We start from the raw sequence: 18384 nt of genomic DNA on the forward strand, positions 1-18384 counted from the left end.
GAGGTGGGAAACGGGGCTTCGGGGGGGGCCCTACAAAAATTAAAAAATATAAAAAAATGCATTCACTATAAAAGTTTTCAAGATTAAAGATTCGATACATGGGTATTTCAATATAAAGGATTCGACGTAAAGACATGTAACGAACACATTGAACAGCTAATCCTTGTTTAGTCTAAAAGAAGGGAGCAGGGACAAGGTACCTGGAAGCAATGGTTCTTGATGTTGACAATGATCTCAAAGTACATCCCCCGCTGGAAGGGCATGTTGTTCTTCCGCTCCTCTTTTCCCCATTGTTGATGCTGGAATGTGTTGCAGACCACGACCCCGCCCTCGTCGAATCGTGGGTTGAAATGGAAGGCAATATCTCCATTGCTGCACGCAAAGTCAATGGCAAACCTGTAAAGTAGAAAAACAAAGAGCACATAACGTATACATGAGGAAATGCATGCACATGTAGACATTGTCATCATCAGCCAGCATGGGTGGGGATGCGGTGCTATGTACATGGGGCGTTGTGCCGAAAAAGTACAAATGCAAATTAGAGCGAATAGCCTGCAGAAATGGCAAACTCCACAATCTTTCAGCGCAGCACTTGCCCACAGTAATGGGGCCACAATGCCCGCTGTTCTTCATGTCCAACTGTATTCCCTGCATGGGCGCCCAGTTCGTTTCATAGGATGCAGCCCACGCTGCATCTCCTAGCTGCCTTCCCCTCTCACAGAGGGACCTCACATCCTTTCTTTCTCTTGCATGAATGTAGGATACAGGAGTGAAGGCTCTCTGCTGATGACACCCCCAACGGCGGAAGATGCAGAAAGACATCCTATTTCCTGTGGCCCCCCCTACCTAGCCCACAGAATTGTCCCCCACACCACCTCCAGACCGTCGAGAGCTGCGTATTCCAACAGAATAACGGCACCCATCACACACTGAGTGCGGGCGGGTGGCACTAGCTTCCCTAATATGGCTGCTACCTACTGAAACTCCCTCCCACCGGGACTCCACCAGATTGACTCTCACTCAGCTTTCAGGAAAGCTATCAAAACCAGGCTCTTTGTATGAAATGTTTCCTCATGCTTGTTCGTAATCTTCTGTACACATTGTTTGTTTTCCTGTAAATGTAACTGATCACTCTGCATTAAGTAACCTCTTGGGCCGCATGCATTTAACCCTGAATCAAACTTCCATACTTGTCCTTCATTGCGCCTCGATGCCTATGAGCTGTAGTGCGCTTTATAAATTCAAATAAATAAAATAAATAAATAAATAAAGTGCTCATCAGTGGGAAGGAAAAAGATGCAAGGTCCTTTACGGTTGACAGCGAACAAGGAAAACAGCAGGCACAGATACTTGAGGAAGGGCTGCACGATGGATGCACCACTTTTGTAAGTGCATGGGGTACAAGACTGAACAAATATATTTTAAAAGAAGTTGCGTGGCGGAGAAACCAGGCATGGGATGGAAGTAGAGAGGCAGTGCAGTAGAGATTAGTTTAGAGGTCTTGTTAAGATTTCATTAAAGATAAACAAAAGAGTGGCAGTGCTAGCAGGTGTCCTTGTAATTAAGATACAAGGTCAAGCAAGAGTAGAATAGAGGTTATTGAACTCAAGAAGGTCAGGTGTAAGGAGATCTGTGAACATGGGCTGTGCGATAACACATAAGCCGCCAGCAGTGGGTGAATGCCTGGCATGATGCCACTTCATTGATCTCTGTAGGCCCTGGTCCAAATGCTGAATGTTTGTGCTCCCATGGGTCCCAACAGCAGGGGACAGCTTAACACATTTGTCGACAATACCCATTTATGATACATGCAGGAGTTGGTGAGTCTAAGAGCCTGATTCACAGAAGCGTTCCTATGGCGCAATCCCATAGGAAAAGGCTCTGTGAATCCGGCCGTAAGTCGGTAGACCGTGAAGATGCTTTCCATCCATGGCATGCTATATCTCATTATAAATAGGTTTGTTTGGCGTACTTTTCTTCACATGGTATGGGAAGTGGCCGATAGGCCAGGGAATTAAGTATGTATGCAGAAATGCATCGTGCACAGTAAAGAACGTTACATGCATAAGGATTTGCTGTAAAATGGTGTGAATGGGGCGCATTTGTAAAAGTGCTAATATGGCATGACAGAACATATGCCCTTTGGGAGAAATTGTGGCTTGTATTTTTCTGCTTTGGGCAGCGCAATTTTCATGATATGACGTGAGGATTTCCTGGCAAATTTGTTGAGTCTTGGCTGTGGTTTGCTTCTTGCATTTCCCAAATATATAATTTCCCAAGATTCTCATTGAATTTTCGTCTCAGAGGGTTTTCTGGTGCTTATTTGAGAGTCGCAGTTCTTCTAATAGCTCCATAACTGTTTCCTGGGTATTTTAGACTCCATCCCTATTATTAAACTAGGTGCCAGGGAATGTTGGGTGTGAAGGTAAATCCAAAATCTCTTCCTACATTCAACGTATTGATATTGATATTTTATTTCTATCTCGCTGGTACACAAGTGTTCGTGGGCAAATTTCTTTCTGCAACCGACCTTGGGTTTTTAATAACGACGTGTAACTCAGTTGTTAGATTCATATCAAAAGGGAGATCACACTAGATGTAAACGTAAGATTTTTACGTAATACAACCTTGTTCTTGTGAATCACAACAAATGGGTCATTTGATGAAAGGGCTGGTGCTTGGCAACCGCTAAGATTGATGTGATAAATACTAACAATGCAACTTTCAACAAGCCTCCGTAATAATGCAATCATGCATTAACTCACAGGGTGGCTCCAAAATCATTGTGAATAGATGAAAGCAGTTCACGCCCATCATAGTATTTTATTGCACTGATCTTCTATGCAAACCATTGACAAAGTCTGAATTACATGTACCTTGATCTTGGCTTTGCTGTTTACTGGGAGAGTATGATGTTGCCAATGTAATATGTTTTTTATTTTTATTTAACCATTTTATTCAGAAATGTCCAACAGACAAGTAAAATACTATAACTTACACAGATATACGTAAAATCCCCCAATTTTAAAACAATGTACATAATTTAGACCCATCCCCAACAATCAATTGCGATGTAATGACCATACGTAACATTGAAGTAAGGTAGGAAGAGAGAGAACAAAAAAACAAAAAAAACAAGACAGCAAGGTATAATAACATTCAATAGTCAGATTCACATTAATCAAATACCAATACTCAATGTATATATAAAACTACACGACCAGTTTACACAAATATGAAATATCAGAAAGAGTTACTTATCTTAGAGGCAAACTTCTCAGTGGGACACATGTTCCTTCCAGATCCAAGCTTAAGAAGGCCCCCCAAATTCTTTGAAACAATGACTCTTTCTTTTGCATTGAAAAAACACCTTTTCACGGTTACAAGTAGTGTATATTTCTTCCATCTAAGTATTCCATGTCAAAAAACTTGTTGACTTCCAGTTTCGCAAGAGTAGTTTTTTTGCCACAAAAGCCCCTTTTAAAACCCAGGTTATTTGATGGTGTTTCAAGTCCTCCAGTATCGTGGTTTCCCCCAGGATCAGTGTCTAAAAGTCCAAACCCAGATTCTACTTCAGCACTCTGTTCATCAGAATGGCAATTCCACTCCAAAAATATCTCACCTTGTGACACTCCCAGAACATGTGTTCCATTGTTCCTTGACATGACCACAACTCCAACAAATGTCTGCCATAATTAAACCTTGCTTATGCATTCGAGCCGGTGTCCAAAACACTCTGTTCAGGATCTTAACTTGACGTGCCCTCTCTCCTATGTTTAAAGACATTCTTTTGAAGTTTCCACACAACGTTTCCCATCTATTTTGTGTCATTACTTCTAACAGGCACGCCATCCATGTATCCAGGATCTTAGTATTTCCTTCTGAGAACCTGCATAACATGTTATACATCTTAGATGTCATGTTTTCGCTACTGCCTATTTTCTTAACAGTATTCATTAACTGAATTGTCTAATGTCGGCATATTCACTGCCTTTTTCAAACTCCTATATTCTCCATACGTGCAGTCAAGTTGTATTCTACTTTCAGCTCTCTGAATGTTTTCCACCTTTCTCCTTCAAATAAATCTTCGATTTTCTTGATACCAGCTGCTAACCAACATATCCTGAATATAGTTTTGTTATTTATCTTGATTACTGGATTCAGTCAGATTGAGGAAGTGCTGGTTCTACCTCGTCTCAACTTTGATGTAAATTCATATGCCCTCCAGGTAGATCTCAAAGATTCTGTTAAGACAGAGAGAGTCCCACGTTCTATATTGGAAGTTGATAAGATCGCCCATGTGTTCAACGGAACTGCCCTTTTTGCCTCCGCAATTGCCCATTCATATTATTTTTCTATTATGAATGGCATAACATGTTGCAGCATGAACGCTTGACGGCAATGCTCAAAGTTCTGAATGTTCAATCCTCCTCTGTTGACCTGTAGTTGTAGTTTCCACAGTTTCAGGCTTGGAACCTTTTTATTCCATAGAAAAGATTGTAGTATGCTATCCATATTGATTTCTTCACCGGGAGGGGAACCGTTGGTGTTAACATAATTTTTATAGCATTTACCTTGCCTCCTATTGACAAATTGAGCGGCTCCCATCGTGAAATACAAATAGTTAGAGCTAAGGTGTCTGACAATGCAAAAAATAATATTGGAAATGGAACGATGGGAGCCGCGTAACAAAAAAGTGCCACAACAAACAGCTACCCACCTATACACGCCTTAGATGTGCTTGGTTGTAAAAAGTGCTACTTAACATGTCGGTCAATAGATCCAGGCATAGAGAATAGAGATGAACATTTTAATCAATATATATAAAAACATTTGGAACATTTTCCATGTAAGACAATAGACAAAAATGCATTTTGATAACGTACAAAGAAAACAATCACATAAAAAACAAACTCATGTGACGGTCATGTTTTTCAATAATTGAACGGAACCACAAATTTCATAGAGTGGCAACATTGTACGGGATCAGTATACTTCTATTAGCGGTTAAAATCGGCCATAGATTTTCTCCAAGCATCATCACTGTTTCCCAGAAACACATTCCTCTGTGTCGACGGAGTCAAGGACTAGCAATTATCATTTAAAGATTATAAAAATCATTATGTGTTTACCACACATTATTACTAACATCACAATGTTGCCACTCTATGAAATTTGTGGTTCCGTTCAATTATTGAAAAACATGACCGTCACATGAGTTTGTTTTTTATGTGATTTTTTTCTTTGTACGTTATCAAAATGCATTTTTGTCTATTGTCTTACATGGAAAATGTTCCAAATGTTTTTATATATATTGATTAAAATGTTCATCTCTATTCTCTATGCCTGGATCTATTGACCGACATGTTAAGTAGCACTTTTTACAACCAAGCACATCTAAGGCGTGTATAGGTGGGTAGCTGTTTGTTGTGGCACTTTTTTGTTACGCGGCTCCCATCGTTCCATTTCCAATATTATTTTTTGCATTGTCAGGTCCATATTTAGGCTCATCATTTCCCCAGTATTCTTCAGGATCCATATGCCCAAGTATTTCATCTTGAATGGGCACCATCTGAAGCCAAAGTTGCTTGTCAGTAGACTGCTTGCTGAGTAAGTACAGGGCAGAGCCTCTCATTAGGACCAATTCATCTTACAATTCGATATCAAGCCAAATTCCTCAATCAACTTCATCAGTGCCGAGATTGATGATGTGAGATCTTGAATAACCACTAGCAAATCATCGGCGTATAGACAGAGCTTTTGAGAAACCCCATTATAGTTAATTTCAACAATCTTATCATCTGCTCTTATTGCCTCCGTCAGTGTTTCCATCTAAATCACAAAGAGTAATGGGGACAAAGGGCAACCTTGATGCGTCCCACGTTGCAGCTCAAATTTTCCAGATATTTTCCCATTTGTATTAATCTCTGCAGTAGGGTCTTCATAGAGCACTCAAATCCAACTCAGGTATTCAGATCCAAAATTCATCCTCACCATCGTTCTCAACAAGAATTCCCATCTTACTCGATCAAAAGCTTTTTCAGCATTGTGGGACAAGGCCACTGATTCTATCTTCAACATCTGGCATTCTTCCTTGGTAAGTAACAACCTCTGCATGTTTGAAGCTGAAACTCTACCCTTTATAAAGCCTTCCTGGTTGGGATGTATTAACCTTGGGAGTACCTTCTCCAGTCTATTAGCCAAGATTTTGGATAATACTTTGCTGTCCGAATTGATTAAACTAATACGTCTATAACTTCTTGGCTCCAGCTCTGGACAACCTTGTTTAAGCAAGAGGGATATTGTTGTGTGTCTTAGCGTCAGTGGTGAAATTCCCTTTATTTTACAATTTACAAAATGTGGCTCATCAGAATCAGAACATTTTCTGGTATTGCACGATAAAACTCTGCTGGTAGACCATCTGGCCCCGGACATTTCCCCAAATTCAAGCTCCACATAGCTTTTTGGACCTCTTTGAAATATATTTCTGAATCTAGATATTCTTTCTCATCCTCTGTCATTTTTTTAATCTGTAAAGTTTTTTAAGAATTGGTCCATATGATCCGGGTCTACCTTTGTGGGCTCACTGTATAAATTCATATAGAAGTGTTTAAATATCTCTTTTATTTTATTCGGGCCCCTAGTAACCCCTTGATCTTTTTTAATTGCACCAACTGTTCTATTTGCTTCTCTTACTCTCGAACTGTGAGACAATAATCTCCTGCATTTCTCTCCCCCTTCATAGTATCTGCATTTCACCTTGAAGATTGCAAACTCTGCCTTCTCACTAAGAATTTTGTTTAAATCATATTTTAATTCCATCAACTTCATCTGTTTCCCTTTATCAGAAGAGCCCATTAATTCCTTTTCCATGTTTTCAATTGAGATATTAAGATCTTTCACTTCCTCATCTCTCTTCCTTTTTTAAATTCCAGACACTCTAATAGCCACATCATGCATCACACATTTAAAACCTTCCCAAACAGTATCAATCCCCACTTCCCCATTCAAATTAGTTTTAATGTATTCCTCCACCTCCTCCACTAGAATATTCCTTAATTCTTCCTCTCTCAAAATTGTGGTGTTCAATCTCCAAATTCTTGTTTTGCCTGATGAGTAACTGAGTGAAAGTTCTAATTTGATGGGCGCATGATCTGAGATAACGATGCCCTCAATCTCGCTGCTCACAACATTTTGTGTCACGGTTCCGTATGTCAACAATGTCTATACTCGAATAGATGTTATGGGCACCCGAATGGAAAGTATACTCCCTCCCTGTTCGGTGTTCCAATCTCCAAACATCCGTCAAACCAAAATCATGCATTAACAACTTCAACGCCTCTCTATCTTTTTTCCTTCCATCCCTAACCATCTGACTATTTCTATCCAAATCTGGGTCCACCACCAGATTAAAGTCCCCTCCCACCAACAGGTTCTTTCCACCTGTATCTAATAAGCAACGGCCCAATCCACTAAACAATTGACCACTGATAATATTAGGAGCATAGATCCAACTCTTGGGCTTGGATTGTAACTGTTAACCAATGACCCTCAGTACCTGCCTTAGAACCTACAATAGTTCCCTGGAAATTCTTTTTAAACAATGTCGACACTCCTCTTTAGCTTGAAGAATGTGTGGAATGAAACATCTGACCAGACCACTCTTTCTCAAATTTGGTAGCCTCTGCATCTGTCAAGTGCGTCTCTTGTAAAAGAATAATAATCTGCTTTCAGATGTTTCAAATGCGACACTATTTATTTCCTTTTAATAGGGTTGTTTAAGCCATTTATGTTCCAAGACACAATCTTGAAAGAATCAATAATCGGATTACTTGTTACTGTCATATTTAATGTAAAGTCCTTGGTCAAACCAAAACTAAATACTGAGATAGAAAGAAAATAAAGCAAACATTTTACCATAAACAAAACATGTGTGAAAATAAAATTAACTAAACCTAACTTAAAAAACATACTATAACTCAGAGCTGAACTGAGATTGAGAACAGGTAATTTAACTGTGTTCACCTTCACTAAAACAAGCCTACTTCTCCCTGGATCCCTAGGACAATGTTAATGTTAAAGGATATTTATACCGTGCACTATCACCACCGGAGTGGTCCCCTGGCGCTCTGGCCGTTCTGAAATAAAGAGGGCAGGGGTTTGCGGTGGAAAGTTAGTGGGGATAAGTGGGAAAAGTGCAAGGGAGCAGTGATGTCCTGTTGGCAGCCGCAGCCCGGTTAACACTGCTGGCTTGGGCTTGGGGTGTTTCCTGGTTGGCAGACGCCATGTGCTGTTGTGTGAGTCTATGTGTGGTTTGTTTTGTTGTTGCTGTGTAGTGAAGTTTGTGCGGGTTCTTGTGCTTATAGGTTTTGGTTGTATTAGTTTAGAGTTTGAGAGGTGTATGCAGAGGGGTGAAATTGTTAGCGGGTTGGTAGACTTGGCCTGGCTGTTTGGGAGCAAGGCGCTAGGCTTGTATTTCTCAAGGTGGGGTGCGCGAGCATTTCCAGCTCTTCATCTAGATCTGTGACCTGTCGACACCCTTGAGGCCTTCCCACTAGTTGCCCACCCATAATCATAGACCATGTTAAGAGTTTAGTCCTGCCCATATCGGTCCGATCTGTCTGTTACCATGGTAAGCATGAGTTTGTGTTTCAGTCTCAATCTAATTTGGTGGGATTATACTTGTCCTCGCGGTGGCAGTCTGTGTTTTATGAGATTTTTCTGGTCTCTCGTTAATGTGGGGTTTTCCTTGGTCGGTTCTGGTGTTGCCTTTCTCATCCTAGTTTCTGTCATCCTGTTCTGTGTCTTTCCTGTTTGTCGTTTTATAATTGTTCAGGTTGTGTCAGTGGTATTGAAGAGACAGGTTTTTAGTAGTTTTCTGAACTATAGGTGGTCTTTGGTGTTTCTTATTTCTTTAGGGATGGTGTTCCAGGTTTTTGCAGCAAGGTGGTAGAAGGAGGATCCTCCTAGATTTTCTTAAGGTTTGGTTTTAGTTCTAGGCGGATTTTGCTGGTTGATCTGAGAGGTCTCGTTGGCTTGTAGATTGTTACTTTCTTTTGCCGAAATTCAGCTCCCTGTCCGCTGATTGCCCTGTGCGTTATGAACATTGTTTTGAAAGTGATGCACTGTTTGATTGGAAGCCAGTGTAGTATTTTTAGCGCTGGAGTGATGTGGTCTCTTCTGGACAGTTTGAGGAGGAGTCTGGCTGCTGTATTTTGGATGCGTTGTAGTTTCTTCATGAGGTATTCTGGCATCCCGAGGTAGAGGCTGTTTGCGTAGTCGATTCTTGACATGATGAGGGCAACCATTGTGAGTGTTTTGTGGGTGAAGGAGAGGAAAAGTAGAATTCTTTTTGTTGTGTGAATCAGGAAGAAGCATTTCTTGACTTTTAGGTTGTTGTCCATTAGGACTCCCAAGTTTTTTACTACCTTAGATGGCGTTGGCACGGTTCCTAATTCCGTTGGTCATGGAATGCAGGTGGTGTTCTCTTGATTATTGGATATGATCATGATTTCTGTCTTTCCTGGGTTGATTTTCAAGTTGTTGGCGCTCATCCAGTTAAAGACTTCTTTTAGACATTCGATTAGGGTTGAGTGGTCGGTTTGATTATCTTCGATTTTGTAGATAATTTGGGTGTCGTCTGCGTAGTTGTAGCATGTGATTTTGTGTTTTCTGAAGATTCTGATTACTGGAGTCTGGTATATGTTGAAATATAGCGGTGATAGTGAGGATCCTTGTGGTACTCCACAGTCATTAACTTGTGGAGTCGATTTGTAGGGTGACTGTGTCGAAGGCTGTGGAGAGGTCGAGCAGGATCAAGGCGGAGGTTGTGTTTGAATCTGCGTTTGTCTTGAGTTCGTCCCAGATGGATAGTAGTGCTGATTCTGTTCCTCTGGCGGGTCTGAAACCGACTTGTGCTTGGTCCAGCAGGTGGTGTTCTTCTACATATTCTTGGGTTACTTTGTATACATAGGTTTCTAGGAGTTTCGCCGGGTAGGGAATGTTTGAAATTGGTCTGTAGTTGGAGGTCTTCCACATCACCACTTGTGTTTTTTAAAAGTGGTTTGATATCTGCTGATTTGAAGGATCTTGGTACTGTCCCTGTTTCGAGGGAGAGGTTTAGGAGGTTTCTGAAATATTCTGATGGTGTTCTTTGTGTAAGGATTGCTTTGTAGATGTCGGGGGCAGGGATCCATGGGTGATCCTGCTTTCTTGCTCTGTTTTACCAGCTTTGCGAATGCCTCAGCTGATATTTCAGGGAAGTTTTTGAGTTTGTGTTGTGGCTCTTCTTTAGGTCCGGTTGGTTGAGTGTTATGATGATTGGTTGGTTTGTTTTGGATGATTTGTCGGATGTAGTTGATTTTATTCTTGAAATGGTCTGCCAGGTCGTTGCAGAGTTTCTCTGAGGGGATTGGAGTATTGTCGCAGCCAGGTGGGTTTCTTATTTCCTTAATGATGTTGAACATTTCTTTCTGTGTGTTGCTGGCATTGGTGATTCTGTCATCATAATGCCTCCTCTTCGCTTTTTCTATTTCCTTCTTGCATGCACGGATTTGTTTCTGGAACAATATTTTCTTGTCATGGTTGTATTCTTTTCTCCATTCCAGTTCTATCTTCTTGTTCTTTTTCATCGTTCTTAGTAGCGGGGTGAACCATTTTGCCATTGCCCTTTTTCTCGAGGGAGTGAATGGTTTTTCTGGGGCAATGTTTTCAATTGTATCAGCAATCCACCTGTGTAGTAGCTCTGCTTTCCCGTCTAGGTCAGCCATCTCTAGTTCTGTAGTTGGGGGTTTGGTAATCTCTAGTTGTTCCATTATGTTGCTTGTTTTGACAGTTTTCCAGTTCCTTTTTGTGATGGCTGCGAGCTTGGGTGGCTGGGTGCGGACTTGTGTCGGTAGTGTTATCATGAATGGGATGATGAGGTGGTCGCTCCACAGTATTTGTATCGGTGGTGCTGTGGTGATAAGTTTTTTCTTTGTGCAAAGATTCCATCGAGGGTGTGTCCTGCTGAGTGTGTTGCTCCTTTGACCAACTGTTGTAGTTTCATGGTTGTTAGCTGTCCAGTTAGTGAGTTTTGGGAGCTGGCGTGTTTTTCTTCAAACCAGATGTTGAAGTCCCCCAGGATTATTAGATATTCATGTTTGAGGGCTAGGTTGGTGATGGCTTCTATGAAGTTGTCGACGAAGGATGCGTCGTATGTCGGTGGTCTGTACACCAGAATGAATGTGATGTTAGTTTTAGGGTTCACTGATAGTTGTATGACCATGGTTTCGCAGTTGAGGATGTTGAGAGGTTTGTCTGTTTTTATTTTCAGGTATTCTTTGAATGCCATCGCAAGGCCTTCTCCTTTTTTATTTTTCCTGTTTACCTGAAGGCATTTGAAGTTGGTTGGGAGGCAACTTTGGAGTGTGATTTTGTAGTTTTCGTCAAGCCACGTTTCTGTGATGAATAGGATGTCAATGTTGTTGTCGCAGAGAATGTCAAAGATCTCAGTTGAATGTTTTGACATGGATCTTGCGTTGATTAGGTTGCAGCGGAGTTTGAAGCTGGCATTTGGCTTCTGCTTGATTGTCTGTGTTGTCCTCTGATTGACGTTGAGGTTTTTTTCCAGGTTGATATCTGGTTGGGGTGTTCTCATCTGGGTCTTCTTCCCATTTTGGGGGTGTTCGTTGTGATTCCTCTGCTTTTGTGAAGTGCGGTGTTATTGCGTCGATTGTGTTCTTGTTGGTTCTTGTTTTGCCTGTTCCTCTTCTGCGTGGTTGTGTTTGTGTTCTGCTGTTGGTTCGTGGGTTGGTTTGGCTCGCGCAGGTGATTGGTTGTTTGCGAGGTAAGGAGTTAGGTAGTGTGATTTCTCTCTTCTCTCTGCGTTGGTTTGGTTGTTGTTCCTGTTTTTCGGAGTGTGCTGTGTAGCTGTGGATCCTCTGTAGTGTTTGGTTGTGTTTGTTCCTTCTGCTCTTTGTCTTTCCTTTGGTCCAGGTCCTTTGCACAGCATTTTGAGTGCAAGCGATTTTGTTGCCCTTATTTGCTTTCGTCGATGAAGATTGTCTGGTGGGGGATTTGGGCTTGGTCTGTATGGGATGTTGTCAGTTAATATTGATGGCAAGTTCAGTCAGTCGTTGTCTCGGGTACGGTGGGGTTTGCTGGGTTGTTAGGTTCGGGTATCCCAATGGGTAACCCTAATGTGGGTCTCTGAGGTTTGCTGACGTGGGCTGCCTAAGTTGTTTTAGGAGGGGTATAGCTGGTAACTATAAAGTCCTTATAGGAGTAGCTGACTGTCTATTGATGCAAACCTTAGTTTCGTACAATGCAATTTCCAAATAGGACCCCTGCTAGATTGAGAGATCTGTGTAGTGGGAGAGAGGCCTAGGTATGCAACCTGGATATTATACAATGGAATTTAAGAGTGGACCCCCTGCCGGAATTTCAGAGACCTGTATAGTGGGAGAGAGGCCTATCAAAGCACACTTTCTAGGTTCAACTACGGTACAGGATGAGATTGTTCACACTTTCTGAGGAGTTACTACAGTGAGGTTTGTAGCAATCTACAATCACACAGTGTAATTTGGACACAGAACGCCTGCTAAATGTTTGAGACCTGTATAGTGGGAGAGAGGCCTATCAATGTAATGTAAATATCACACAATGCAGTCTGGACACAGAACCCCTGCTAGATTTTGATAGACCTGTATAGTGGGAGAGGGGCCCATCCATGCAATCTAAATACCCCACAATGCAGTTTGGACATAGAACCCCTGCTGGGTTTGAGAGACCTGTGTAGTGGGAGAGAGGCCTATCAATGCAATCAAAATATCACACAATGCAATTTGGAGACAGAGACCCTGCTAGGTTTGAGAGACATGAATAGTGGGATAGAGGCCTATCAATGCAATCTAAATATCACACAATGCAGTCTGGACACACAACCCCTGCTAGATTTTGATAGACCTGTATAGCGGGAGAGAGGCCTATCCATGCAATTTAAATATCACACAATGCAGTTTGGACAAAGAACCCCTACTAGATTTGAGAGACCTGTATAGTGGGAGAGTGGCCTATCCATGCAATCTAAATATCACACAATGCAATTTGGAGACAGAGTCCCTGCAAGGTTGGGAGACCTGTATAGTGGGATAGAGGCCTATCAATGCAATCTAAATACCACACAATGCAGTCTGGACACAGAACCCCTGCTAGATTTTGATACACCTGGATAGTGGGAGAGAGGCCCATCAATGCAATCTAAATAGCACACAATTCAGTTTGGACATAGAACCCCTGCTAGATTTGAGAGTCCTGTATAGTGGGAGAGAGGCCTATCAGTGTAGTCTAGATATCATACAATGCAGTTTGGACATAGAACCCATTGTAGATTTGAGAGACCTGTATAGTGGGAGAGAGGCCTATCAATGCAATCTAAATATCACACAATGCAATTTGGAGACAGAGCCCCTGCTAAGTTTGAGAGACCTGTATAGTGGGATAGAGGCCTATCAATGCAATCTAAATATCACACAATGCAGTCTGGACACAGAAACCCTGCTGGATTTTGATAGACCTGTATAGTGGGAGAGAGGCCTATCCATGCAATCTAAACTATCACACAATGCAGTCTGGACACAGAACCCATGCTAGATTTTGATAGACCTGTATAGTGGGAGAGAGGCCTATCCATGCAATCTAAATATCACACAATGCAGTTTGGACATAGAACCCCTGCTTGATTTGAGAGACCTGTATAGTGGGAGAGAGGCCTATCAATGCAATCTAAATATCACACAATTCAATTTGGAGACAGAGCCCCTGCTAAGTTTGAGAGACCTGTATAGTGGGATAGAGGTCTATTAATGCAATCTAAATATCACACAATTCAGTTTGGACATAGAACCCCTGCTAGATTTGAGAGACCTGTATAGTGGGAGAGAGGCCTATCAATGCAATCTAAATATCAAACAATGCAATTTGGAGACAGAGCCCCTGCTAAGTTTGAGAGACCTGTATAGTGGGATAGAGGTCTATCAATGCAATCTAAATATCACACAATTCAGTTTGGACATAGAACCCCTGCTAGATTTGAGAGACCTGTATAGTGGGAGAGAGGCCTATCAGTGTAGTCTAGATATCATACAATGCAGATTGGAGGCCTATCAGTGCAATCTAAATATCACACAATGCAGTCTGGACACAGAAACCCTGCTAGATTTTGATAGACCTGTATAGTGGGAGAGAGGCCTATCCATGCAATCTAAATATCACACAATGCAGTTTGGACATAGAACCCATGCTAGATTTGAGAGACCTGTATAGTGGGAGAGAGGCCAATCGATGCAATCTAAATATCACACAATGCAATTTGGAGACAGAGCCCCTGCTAAGTTTGAGAGACCTGTATAGTGGGATAGAGGCCTATCAATGCAATCTAAATATCACACAATGCAGTCTGGACACAGAAACCCTGCTGGATTTTGATAGACCTGTATAATGGGAGAGAGGCCTATCCATGCAATCTAAACTATCACACAATGCAGTCTGGACACAGAACCCCTGCTAGATTTTGATAGACCTGTATAGTGGGAGAGAGGCCTATCCATGCAATCTAAATATCACACAATGCAGTTTGGACATAGAACCCCTGCTTGATTTGAGAGACCTGTATAGTGGGAGAGAGGCCTATCAATGCAATCTAAATATCACACAATGCAATTTGGAGACAGAGCCCCTGCTAAGTTTGAGAGACCTGTATAGTGGGATAGAGGTCTATCAATGCAATCTAAATATCACACAATTCAGTTTGGACATAGAACCCCTGCTAGATTTGAGAGACCTGTATAGTGGGAGAGAGGCCTATCAATGCAATCTAAATATCACACAATGCAATTTGGAGACAGAGCCCCTGCTAAGTTTGAGAGACCTGTATAGTGGGATAGAGGTCTATCAATGCAATCTAAATATCACACAATTCAGTTTGGACATAGAACCCCTCCTAGATTTGAGAGACCTGTATAGTGGGAGAGAGGCCTATCAATGCAATCTAAATATCACAAAATGCAATTTGGAGATAGAGCCCCTGCTAGGTTTGAGAGACCTGTATAGTGGGATAGAGGCCTATCAATGCAATCTAAATATCACACAATGCAGTCTGGACACAGAACCCCTGCTAGATTTTGATAGATCTGTATAGTGGGAGAGAGGCCTATCAATGCAATCTAAATATCACACAATGCAGTTTGGACATAGAACCCCAGCTAGATTTGAGAGACCTGTATAGTGGGAGAGAGGCATATCAATGTAGTCTAGATATCATACAATGTAGATTGGAGGCCTATCAATGCAATCTAAATATCACACAATGCAGTCTGGACGTAGAACCCCTGCTAGATTTTGATAGACCTGTATAGTGGGAGAGAGGCCTATCCATGCAATCTAAATATCACACAATGCAGTTTGGACATAGAACCCATTATAGATTTGAGAGACCTGTATAGTGGGAGAGAGGCCTATCAATGCAATCTAAATATGACACATTGCAATTTGGAGACAGAGCCCCTGCTAAGTTTGAGAGACCTGTATAGTGGGATAGAGGCCTATCAATGCAATCTAAATATCACACAATGCAGTCTGGACACAGAAACCCTGATGGATTTTGATAGACCTGTATAGTGGGAGAGAGGCCTATCTATGCAATCTAAACTATCACACAATGCAGTCTGGACAGAGAACCCCTGCTAGATTTTGATAGACCTGTATAGTGGGAGAGAGGCCTATCCATGCAATCTAAATATCACACAATGCAGTTTGGACATAGAACCCCTGCTTGATTTGAGAGACTTGTATAGTGGGAGAGAGGCCTATCAATGCAATCTAAATATCACACAATGCAATTTGGAGACAGAGCCCCTGCTAAATTTGAGAGACCTGTATAGTGGGATAGAGGTCTATCAATGCAATCTAAATATCACACAATTCAGTTTGGACATAGAACCCCTGCTAGATTTGAGAGACCTGTATAGTGGGAGAGAGGCCTATCAATGCAATCTAAATATCACACAATTCAGTTTGGACATAGAACCCCTGCTAGATTTGAGAGACCTGTATAGTGGGAGAGAGGCCTATCAATGCAATCTAAATATCACACAATGCAATTAGGAGACAGAGCCCCTGCTAAGTTTGAGAGACCTGTATAGTGGGATAGAGGTCTATCAATGCAATCTAAATATCACACAATGCAGTCTGGACACAGAACCCCTGCTAGATTTTGATAGACCTGTATAGTGGGAGAGAGGCCTATCCATGCAATCTAAATATCACACAATGCAGTTTGGACATAGAACCCCTGCTTGATTTGAGAGACCTGTATAGTGGGAGAGAGGCCTATCAATGCAATCTAAATATCACACAATGCAATTTGGAGACAGAGCCCCTGCTAAGTTTGAGAGACCTGTATAGTGGGATAGAGGTCTATCAATGCAATCTAAATATCACACAATTCAGTTTGGACATAGAACCCCTGCTAGATTTGAGAGACCTGTATAGTGGGAGAGAGGCCTATCAATGCAATCTAAATATCACACAATGCAATTTGGAGACAGAGCCCCTGCTAAGTTTGAGAGACCTGTATAGTGGGATAGAGGTCTATCAATGCAATCTAAATATCACACAATTCCTTTTGGACATAGAACCCCTGCTAGATTTGAGAGACCTGTATAGTGGGAGAGAGGCCTATCAATGCAATCTAAATATCACAAAATGCAATTTGGAGATAGAGCCCCTGCTAGGTTTCAGAGACCTGTATAGTGGGATAGAGGCCTATCAATGCAATCTAAATATCACACAATGCAGTCTGGACACAGAACCCCTGCTAGATTTTGATAGATCTGTATAGTGGGAGAGAGGCCTATCAATGCAATCTAAATATCACACAATGCAGTTTGGACATAGAACCCCAGCTAGATTTGAGAGACCTGTATAGTGGGAGAGAGGCCTATCAATGTAGTCTAGATATCATACAATGTAGATTGGAGGCCTATCAATGCAATCTAAATATCACACAATGCAGTCTGGACGTAGAACCCCTGCTAGATTTTGATAGACCTGTATAGTGGGAGAGAGGCCTAACCATGCAATCTAAATATCACACAATGCAGTTTGGACATAGAAACCATTATAGATTTGAGAGACCTGTATAGTGGGAGAGAGGCCTATCAATGCAATCTAAATATCACACATTGCAATTTGGAGACAGAGCCCCTGCTAAGTTTGAGAGACCTGTATAGTGGGATAGAGGCCTATCAATGCAATCTAAATATCACACAATGCAGTCTGGACACAGAAACCCTGCTGGATTTTGATAGACCTGTATAGTGGGAGAGAGGCCTATCCATGCAATCTAAACTATCACACAATGCAGTCTGGACAGAGAACCCCTGCTAGATTTTGATAGACCTGTATAGTGGGAGAGAGGCCTATCCATGCAATCTAAATATCACACAATGGAGTTTGGACATAGAACCCCTGCTTGATTTGAGAGACCTGTATAGTGGGAGAGAGGCCTATCAATGCAATCTAAATATCACACAATGCAATTTGGAGACAGAGCCCCTGCTAAGTTTGAGAGACCTGTATAGTGGGATAGAGGTCTATCAATGCAATCTAAATATCACACAATTCAGTTTGGACATAGAACCCCTGCTAGATTTGAGAGACCTGTATAGTGGGAGAGAGGCCTGTCAATGCAATCTAAATATCACACAATGCAATTTGGATACAATGAGTATAATTGCATAGATTCCCTACCCCTCAATATGTAACTTATCAACTAATTAATAATAATGTTGCTCTATATACTAATCTCGTTCATTTATATACAATAAACTCACGCCATTTCTGTGCACGTTTTTCTTTTCATTTTCCAAACCCAAATTTTCCCCCACTCTAAAATGTGTTAACCCTAGCCAATAAGTGGGAAACCCATTTTTTGTGGATTAAAGTCGGTGGAGAATAACTACCCCATGAATTATCATTCTTAAAAGCTCGCCTTATCTAATAACCCTGGTGCCCTTGGCACACTTATTAGTCTGAATCATTAGAGTCACATACACTCCAACCTGTGCAAAATTCCAAATAAATTAAGGAATTTGGAAGTCGCATTACCTGTAGCAACTGGTATAATTCTCCCCTACTCTCTTCATCCTGTACAATGCCACGAAACCAGGGACCCACATTCAAAGTTATGGGTATTATATGACGGCCATGCGTTTCAAAACTCTCCCGTCATGTTCTATGGTTGAAGTATTTGACGTATTATGCCCATTTCCCACCTAGCACCCACGCAGCCACTAAAGGCACCCTGAGAAGAAAGGCGAAGGGAAAGGAGCGAAGAGGCAGGAA

General features: G+C 41.6%; 1 protein-coding gene across 3 annotated transcripts in view; it reads right to left on the minus strand.

Moving 5' to 3' along the window:
* LOC138566889 (galectin-4-like) overlaps nt 1-18384 on the minus strand; it is a 341874-nt gene that overhangs the window by 158792 nt on the left and 164698 nt on the right. For all 3 annotated transcript variants that reach the window (XM_069644615.1, XM_069644614.1, XM_069644617.1), the window contains one exon: nt 201-396. In XM_069644615.1, coding sequence (XP_069500716.1) covers nt 201-396 — 196 coding nt within the window. The remainder of the gene's footprint in view (nt 1-200; nt 397-18384) is intronic.

Source organism: Ambystoma mexicanum, chromosome 2p (genome assembly GCF_040938575.1).
Source record: "Ambystoma mexicanum isolate Mex_15411 chromosome 2p, UKY_AmexF1_1, whole genome shotgun sequence".
NCBI classification, from domain to species: Eukaryota; Metazoa; Chordata; class Amphibia; order Caudata; family Ambystomatidae; genus Ambystoma; species Ambystoma mexicanum.